Raw genomic sequence first — 9,391 nt, 5'->3', positions numbered from 1 at the left:
GTGAGATAAGCACTATCTTCACCACCTTCACTGTTGCTTCTGGCTCCAAGATGAAGAAACTGACTCACAGGGGAGTTTAGTAACTTGCCACAAATCACCTAGCTAGTCAATAGCAGAGCTAGGATTTGAATCCACGACACACACTCTTTAACCATCATGATGTACTGTGTCACTCTTAGCTTAGCTAATGACAACTTCAATGACACCTGGCTCTCAGAACTTGATATACCCCGAAGTACACTTTTAAAATTTCAGTAGTTTTCTATAGCTGCCCAATATTTTTTAAGTAATCAATTAAGTGTGATTTTGAGCTAAAATTGGTAAACAAGAGCAAAACTGTGAGCCACAACTGTGTAGCACTTCAGTGCCTAATTCAGAAAACACACAGATGACTGTGGCTTACAAGCGTGTGCAGGTAATTCTCCCTACTCTACTGAGATTACCACAATTAGCTCTGGTCCATAAAGGGAAAGCTAAGACACAAAAGCCGCAGTGATGTTCCAGGCCACACAGCCAGCAACAGTGGCTGGCAGGGCCCCTCTGGGATTGCAGTAGGTCACACGTGCTCTCTACTTATTAGTGTGAAACACCCTGATGATTCTACAAAATGGAATGTTTAAGCCAAGATGTCACCATTATGTATGTTGATACAGCTTTATCTGAGAAGTTACATAATCATCTTAATGTGGACCAGCCATAAGGGAATTTGTGCCTTGGAATAAAGAGGGGTGCACCTCCTGGAAATCACTCCACAAAGATTTTCAGTGACAAGTTTATTATCCTACACCGGGCAGGTCTCCTGTAAAAATCAGGGTCCAAACAGAGGCTCTTTGAGGACAGCCGCTGTGCCCAGTTAATTTTGGTAAGACTCAGCCAGATCCCTGCCTGAAAGAGCCTTCAGGGATCCCCAGGCTTGCCCATCCTTCCACAGGTGAGGGAGGTCTGCTCTGTATCTCATCCCCTGGGATATAAAAGTGCCCACCGTGAATCCCCTCTGCCTCTGGCTGTTGGGACAAATATTTACTTATGCAAACCTACAGACCTTTCATTATCCTTCTACCCTAGAGAGCTGAAAGGCTCTTTCCTCCCACTTTTTTTTGGGGGGGTCGGTTCTCTGAAAGAAATCTCGAGCTCTGGAATAACACCCACACCTCCAGTCTTCAATAGACCTCGGCCTCCACTGCCCCACGTGCCCCAGGATACAGCGGGAGAAGGAAGGGGGTTGGCTGTAAGGGAGGGGCGGGGATGTCACAAGCACCTGCCACCTGGTAAGCTCCCTCACTTCCCCATCCCCACCCACCCTCACTCCCAGGAGGTCTGACTTGGTCCTGGCACCCCCACGCACCCCTACCCGAACAGGCCCGTCCCTCCCGCCCCAGCCTCCTGCCAACGTCCAATGGCCGAGAGGCAGAGCAAGCTGAGCAAGCCGCGGCAGCCCAGCCGGGTCCCCGCCCTGTTCCCGGTTCCCAAGCTGGGCCCCTGCGGCCTTTAAATGCCGCCCAGGGCCGGCGCGGTGCAGCCCTTGCCACCCTTCTTCTTCGGGCAGCGACAGCAGCACCCTGAGGCAGAAGGCAGCCCGACTCTTCAGCTGCGGTCAGGGCGGCTGCGGCCACCTCCGACCTCCTGGCCCGCGCCGCCTCCAACTCCCCTCCCCCACCTCTCTGGCTTGCCTACGGGGTCGGCGTGGGGCCCAGGCGCGCGCCCGCGCGCGTCCGTGTGTGTGTGCGCGCGCGCGCGCCCGAGTCATTCTCGGACCCGCGCCCCCGCCCGGCGCAGGACTACCCCGGGATCTGTCGGCTCGCAGAGTCTCTAGTCCCCCGACACCCGGCCTCCAGCCGTGCAGTCCGCCGCGCTCTGCAAGAAGATGGCGGGATCGGTGGCCGACAGTGATGCCGTAGTGGTGAGTGTGGCTGGGAGCACGCGAGGCGCCCCCTTCCTGAGGTCCCCTAAGCCGCGCCGTCTGCTCCAGCCGAGCTGTGGCGGAGAGAAACTGAGGCCCAGCCTGGCGCCCCCACCGTGGGAAGGCGCTCCGGTACCTGTTAGCAAGAGCCCTTGTGCGCGGCCGGCGTGAGAGCGGGAGGGGTGCCCCGGGCTGAGCCGGGGGCACCGCTGGCGGCGAGGGTGTTTGGGGGCAGGACGGGGGTAACTAACAGCCTCTTTCGCGCCGTGCAGCCCCCAGCCAGGTGTGTGCACGTTGCACGTGTGTGGGTGCGCGTGCGTGAGTGTATTGGGGCGCGCGCCTCGCGTCCACCCGCGACTGGGGATTCCCCCTTGGAAATGGGTCCGCGCCTGCTGCTCCCCAGAGAAGTTGAGCGCGGCCGCTCTGCTCCAGCCACGTCCCGGAGAACGGGCCTGTGAGACTGCGGGTGCGAATGCGTTTGAGGTTGGAGAGGGGCCTGCCCTTCTTCTGTGCTGGGCTCAGGCTTCCCGGTGTGCCTCGACCTTGATTTTGAGCTAGATCTGAAGGGTCTGGATATCTTCAGAGGCTTAGCTACCAGTTGGAAAGGACGGGTTTTGTTCCGGGGGTTTATGCGATTATTCAATGGACAGTGAGGCGGCAGCATCTGCAGACGCTGCCAGTATTCTGTAAGGGTTGTTGGATTCTGGCAGATCTGTGTAGGTTCTTCCTGGCACTCTCCCATACTCCGCACCCCCACTCCCCAAAACAGGAGCCTTTGGAAAGACAATATGTGTGATTCTATTTTTAGAAACTAGATGGTGGACATTTAAACAACTCCTTGAGCTCTCCAGTTCAAGCCGACGTGTACTTCCCAAGACTGGTAAATCATTTTGTTCTGTGCTCTGTGTCTCTGCCTGCATCCTGTTCCTTTCTAATTGCATTTTCTAATGGGTCAGGACCTCAGGATCTGAGGGCTTGGCCCTTCTCTTACAGGCTGTAAAAGTCCTGTTTCCCTTTTCATCCTTTGCAGATAGTTCCGTTTTGTGGGCATATCAAAGGGGGCATGAGACCAGGCAAGAAGGTGTTAGTGATGGGCATCGTTGACCTCAACCCTGAGAGGTAAGGCAAAGCTATCAGGCAGTTACAAGGTTCTGCCCACTGCTATTTACTGCTCCTCCTCTTCCTCTCCCTGTGGCCAGTGTTGCTAGTTGGAAGTGCCAAGAAAGTACCATGTTCCCATGAAAAGAATGTGTATGAATCCCAGCCATCATTTCTCCAGACAGCTATTTATATCAGAGATTATAAATATAGGCCCACATCATTTTCTCTTTGACCCTTGGGGAGGCCAAAAGAATTTTTTTAAATGGTTTTTAAACATGATGCTTGGAGCGAGAACTATCAATATAAATGAGAACCAAATTTATAAGATATTATTTCCCCTGGTCAATTTTTGGGGTGTTTTTGAGAATTCTGAAATGGATTAAGATACAGATGTGTGGGTAGTTTGGGGTATTTGAATTCCAAATGTTATCATTTTCAACACCACCAGAGCCTCCTTCAAGTAACAAAATATTGTGACTGGTTTGATCCTAATCTTCTCCATAGCTAGTCGAACCTCCTGTGTAAAGAGTAGTGTCCAGTCAAAAGCTGACAAACCCGGAGAAGAGGGAGAAAATGTGGGACATTGGGTAATTGTTAAATGTTGTTATATTCAACCCTGAATAAATGAGATCTTTACTTACCAGCTTTGCCATCAGCTTGACCTGTGGTGACTCGGAAGATCCTCCAGCCGATGTGGCAATTGAACTCAAAGCTGTGTTCACAGACCGGCAGCTACTCAGAAATTCTTGTATAAATGGCGAAAGGGGTGAAGAACAGTCAGCAATCCCTTACTTTCCATTCATCCCCGACCAGCCATTCAGGGTGAGTACCTCGAGTGCTTCAGCTCCAACTACTGGCAGGGCAATGATGTTTTCCTCCTCTGACATGTGCCAAGAATACTTTAAGTAGCCAGAATTTTTGCATGTCCAGGAAATTTGTCACTCGATGGTGAAAAAAAGATCAAAAGACCTCTGTTGATATGAATCAATGTTTGCCATAGTAGCTCTTGCTCTGCTTAGCCAATACATTCAGTAAATAAATCCATATTTACATGTCCTGACTGTTAAGAATACCTTTCCATGTAACACTTACTGTAGGACTAGGCATATAATACGTATCTGTCTCAAAATAGCTGATTGGTTAATAAATATTAATCTTCCCCATTTTCCCCCTCAGCCTTTAGGTAGCACTAAGCCTTATGAGTTGTGACTTTTTAAAGAATGTGGTGGTTATCATTTCATTTTCTCAAGCCCTGGCCCTGTCTTTGTTTCCCCCTCTGGGCTAAGTAGCCTCAGTCTGTTTCATTGTCACAGACTATGTGGCTGACACATTTCTCCTGTGGGCCGGGATGAGTATAAATTTTCTCCCCACTATCTCCCAGGCTAGAAGCATAGCCCAAACTTCCCATCCAGTTAAGCTGCATCAGCACCTTCCTCTATGAAGGACAATACCAAGTAAGAGATGCAAGTCAGTAACGTGTTAATAAAGGATTTACTGAAATGTCAGACCAGGTGATGAAGTTGTCCACATTACTCCTGGTTAACAAAAATAACAATAATAACAACTCAGTTAAAAGCTCTGTGTTGCATATACTACTAATAAATCAGAACTACCTACTTGTTGCTATTCATCTAGAAATTTACAAGGGCCTTATGAAGAATTTTTTTTTCTTTCCATCTTACAGTCTGGGGGGAGGGGGAATAAGAATCCATGACTTTTCACATCAGTGATAGACTTGAGATTGTTGTCCTTCTAATCACAGTCTGGGGAAGGCACCCCTAGTCATTATCCCTTCCTCTAGGATGGTAATGGTCCCTTCAGCTCCTCTTGACTGTGACAGTTTCTTAATTATGAATTTTAATGCATAACTCATGAGCGTGAGTAGACAGAGCTGCTGACTGCCAAGAGGAATATAATGCTCCCCAACAACAAAACTGAAATGAAGTCAGCCCTTCTTGGTGATATAATTTTAGTAACAATATGAATTAAATGTGACTAATATCACATATGGAATCTCTCCTTGCATGGTGAATACCAATGCTTTTAATAAGTATACAGCACAGAACCAGTGATTAAACTCTATGGTGAATTACTTAATGAAAAGAGGAAGAAAAAGCTTTTACCATATGGAATCAGTATTTCTGTTTGGCTTAACAAAGCCTTGTTAATTACACATCCTTGCTCCAATGGTAATTACTGTGTAACCTGTCTGCTTTAGTGTTTATCAGGTTTGAGAGTCTACACTATTATTACATGCTACTAACAGGCACCAGTTCTGCATTGTGAGGGTCTCCTCTGAAGATGGGGTAGACTGTTCAGAGGGATGACAGTGGAGGCATTAAGTGCCATGTAAATAAAGCTGTGCTACCTTCACTTTTCTAGAGTACAAAGAGAAGGGAGAAATGTTCAAGCATAAGCAATTTTTAATTTTTAAAAGATACTGAATAGTGTAGAGCAATGGTTGACAAAGTGTTTTCCTCCTTCCAGCAAAAGCAGCATCCCCTTGGAACTTGGTGGAAATGTCGATTTTTAGATCTTACCCTAGACCTACTAAATTGAAAAATTTAGGGGCGGAGCCCAACAATCTGTGTTCTAACAAAGCCTCTGTATGATTCCACTGCACTGCACTGTGTGAGAACCACTGATGATGTTGCCTTTCTTCCTCTAAAACGAAGCACTGTTTGTTTGTTTTCCCCAGTGGGGCTCATTGAAATTGTGAACTGAGGTTATTATTTTATTTCTTCCAGGTGGAAATTCTCTGTGAGCACCCACGTTTCAGAGTGTTTGTGGATGGACATCAACTTTTTGATTTTTACCACCGCATTAACACGTTATCTGCAATTGACACCATAAAGATAAACGGGGACCTCCAGATCACTAAGCTCGGCTGATGTTTAAACCACCTCTATTTCATAAACAGGAACAGGTGCCACAACTCTGACTGTTGGTCTGGAAGAAGTGTCTTGGCAACATCTGGAGACTTAAAAAGGAAACAAAAACAAAAGGCAAGCTCTACTGTCTCTTCTTTGCAGTTTAAACCCAAAATGACTTCAGCCGAGGTTTGCCCTTAAGAAGCTGTTGGCGCACAGACACCGAGCCCTTATTCCCAGAACAAAGTAATACATTTATGCTGGATTTTATTCAGACTAAACTGAAGTGGATTTGTAATGATTTGTGATTTGGTAGCAAGTTATCTCTTCAAAGGAAGGTGATGCTTAGAAACAAAAGTGCTAAAGACAAAATAACAGCAAAAACGGCACGCCGAAGCCAACTCATTCTGCACTGAAGTGGAATTGCGTCGCACAACCAACATCTTAGTCAGGGTATTTACATGGAATGTAGGCTGTTCGAGGTTTGTTTGGTTGTCTGTTTTTGTTTTTTTGCATAGCATTATGTTAATTCAGAGTTTTAAAGCTTTCTCATATTTATTTATACTCAACATATGTATTAGAGAATGATTAATATCTCAAGAAGAACAAGTTAAGAACTTTTGAATGTACAAATATCTTAGGTCCCAGGGGGGAAACTACATATCACAGTCATGAAACAGGTGGATTTCTGCCTTAAAGAATTGGCTCATATCCTCCAGACCCCTGCACTTAGGATCTCTTGATATAAATTGCTGTAAGTGCTTTTGGGAAGACGTTCCAGAATTTTGGTAAAACTGCTTTTTGAGTTATTGATAATTAATGTAAAATTATATTTACATTGCTTTTTCTCCTTACTGTGAATTAGCACAGTATTGGCTTTTTAAAAATACTCTAGCTATTTTTCCCTAGATTTACATAATGTCTCCTTAAGTTGCTGTTAAACTAATTGACAACATATGAGAGGTGATTGCATAGACAATTTTTAAGTGACTATTATATAAACTTTTAAGGAGATAATATGAAAATGATACTGGAATGCAGTGTAAAGCGGAAGCAAATGACCCCAAATAACTTACTTGCAAATAATTTATATCAACTTACGCTGTTAGCTCATCATATCACTTTTATTACGTGACCCTCACCAGTATCCCTAAGCAATGCCTTTGCAGCTTCAGAGTAGAAGATGCTTCCTATTTTGTTGGTTGGCTCTGCTGAGATACTAGGATAAGACAGGCTCCAGATTAGGAAGTGAACTGATCAGTTTATCTGAAAGGTTAACCCCCAGAACTCCAGGTCTTTGAGTCCAGCGAACAGTGTGAACGCTCCCAGTTAAGCTGTAGGAGATTCCTGCACCTGTGAAACTGGTCAGACAACAGTGCCCCTCCAGTGGGAGCCTGCAGTGCTGTCAGTGTCATCAAGAGTCAAGGGATGGTAGTGGTCCTGGGTGCTAAACTCCAACGGCATTGGCCCTGGAGGGAAGGCCCCTTGGCATTGTTTTGGTCAGGTAGTGGGGGGAAGGGGAGAAAGGGGTGCTGGGGTGGGGGTGTATTTATGTATAATTTAGGTTTTGTTTGTACAGCATACCACGTCATATTATGACGTGTCCTTGCCCAGCTTTGCTTTTGAGTTTTTTTACACAACATGCAGAGGCACTGAAATGGCCATGTCATTTCACGTGTCGAGAATGTAGATAGTGTTTCAGTACCAAAGTCTAAGAAAAAGAAAACTAAAATTTCAAATTTTTTATAGGTGATATATTTGGATTCTTCTAACCTTTGAAACTGTCTAGCACAGTTCCATTGTGTTATATAAGAAGATACTTTACCCAAACAAGACTGGCTGAGCATTGAAAAGCTTTATGGACCAGCTGACTTAATCAGCCATATTCAGCCAAGAGGGCTGTTCTGTGGCTCCAGGTATTTTCAAGCCTGTGGTTAACTTCTCATGGCTCACAAAGCCAGTAGATTTTGAGGAGTGTTTGTAGAGAAACTTGGAGGGTATCTTGAAATGTATCTGTAGGGGTTTGATTCTACTTATGGTGGAAGACCCCCACAGGAGGTTTCCCTTGAGTGGCCATCCATTCCCACCCACTGCATAATTCAGCAGAAACTAGAGGAGTTGGAAGTGTAACTGATTGGAATTGACACTCTGTACTCTCCACCTATCAGCTAACCAGTTAGCAGCCAAGCCCTTAGGCAGCTTAGTGTAAAGAGGGCTGTTAACCCTTCATTTCTCTATGAGGTCAGTGGGAACCTCTTTGTTAAGCCTCTTGGAATTAATCTAAATGATGTGATAGTTTGATTCAGATATAGGTAAATTAGCAGGGGCCTAACCCAGCAATACTGATCATTAGCTATAAACTAGAGACAATGTTCAAATGATGTTCACACCTTCTCATTGGCATGTGAGGTCTACGGTGGGAATTCAGGATACAAAGTGCAATTTAAAGCTTCACAGGAAAGCATCTGGGTGTGTAAGGAGTTATTTCTGACCAGAGCCTTCTTTTGCAATGTGACCAAAACCAAGCAGTGTTATAATAGTCAGGCTCTGGGGGAATAAAAGGCAGGCTTTAGACAATCTATCCATTTCTGCATCAAAATTGGAGTGAATGTTTATATCTGCATAAAAGTCAATAGAAGTGACTTCTACTTCTGGGCTATCCCAGAATTGTCTTAAAGTTCTTTATTATTATTTTTTAAATTTGAAACCCCATTTCAAATCTTGCCACCTTCAGTTCAAAACCCTCTAACAGATCACTCATAGAATTGATGGTGATTTGTTAAAATGGCAAATCTTTTCATTTGTATTAAAAAGAAAATATCCAAAAAGAGGGAGGGAGCCCCACTGCCTTGAGAGAAACAGCCTTGGCATTTTCTGGCATTAATGTAGAGATGATGTTCCTCCGACGGATATTTTCAAAGAAACACTTTCTTATTTACTGTGTGGTGTAAAATGTGCATAATATGTTCTTACATTATTATGTCACTGCTGAAAGTTATTTGCACTATAATAAAGACATTTTTTACAAAATGGTTTCCATTTGATAACATGCTAAATTTGGCACCATTGTGACGTACTTCCCATAAACCATACATAGCAGTGTTTCCTACTGTCACACTCACCTTCCTACACCACGTGTTCCCATGTCCCACATTGATAAACTGGTTGAAGGAAAGGAGATTGTCTCAGGGCCGTGAGAGACCTCATGAGTTTATGCTGTGTGTACAGTGGATTCTTTTACTTTCTTTAAATTTTTTTCCTGTTGCTATTTATCCTCCTTAGGCCTCCCTTCCCCTGCCACAACCACCAAACTGTTGTTCATGTCCATGAGTCCTTCTTTTCTCTTGCTTCCTCCACCCCCTCACTTCCCCCTTAGCTGTCCTCTGGCCATCTATCTATGAGTCTGTCTGTGTTTTGCTTGTTAGTTCAGTTTGTTCATTAGATTCCACATATGAGTGAAATCATATGGTATTTGTGTTTCTCTGACTGGCTTATTTCACTTAGCATAATGTCTCCGGGT

General features: G+C 45.0%; 1 protein-coding gene across 1 annotated transcript; it reads left to right on the top strand.

The window, feature by feature from the left end:
* The first annotated feature begins 1,440 nt into the window (after positions 1-1,440).
* On the top strand, positions 1,441-8,901 carry LGALSL (galectin like). The gene is made up of 5 exons (XM_045828450.1): positions 1,441-1,900; positions 2,709-2,780; positions 2,931-3,019; positions 3,646-3,823; positions 5,749-8,901. Exons 1-5 carry the CDS (start codon positions 1,865-1,867, stop codon positions 5,890-5,892), a joined length of 519 nt encoding a protein of 172 aa, XP_045684406.1. The 5' UTR covers positions 1,441-1,864; the 3' UTR covers positions 5,893-8,901.
* The last annotated feature ends 490 nt before the right edge of the window (positions 8,902-9,391 follow it).

This window comes from Phyllostomus hastatus, unplaced genomic scaffold (genome assembly GCF_019186645.2).
Source record: "Phyllostomus hastatus isolate PE091 unplaced genomic scaffold, TTU_PhHast_1.1 phas_scaffold_78, whole genome shotgun sequence".
NCBI classification, from domain to species: Eukaryota; Metazoa; Chordata; class Mammalia; order Chiroptera; family Phyllostomidae; genus Phyllostomus; species Phyllostomus hastatus.
The sequence above is the reverse complement of the archived record's forward strand: the minus strand, read 5'-3'. Positions and strand labels throughout refer to the sequence as shown.

Coding starts and splice junctions, on each gene's coding strand:
- LGALSL (XM_045828450.1), top strand. CDS start 1,865: ATGGCGGGATCGGTGGCCGACAGTGATGCCGTAGTG. Junction 1,901..2,708: donor CCGACAGTGATGCCGTAGTG/GTGAGTGTGGCT, acceptor TTCTATTTTTAG/AAACTAGATGGTGGACATTT. Junction 2,781..2,930: donor ACGTGTACTTCCCAAGACTG/GTAAATCATTTT, acceptor CATCCTTTGCAG/ATAGTTCCGTTTTGTGGGCA.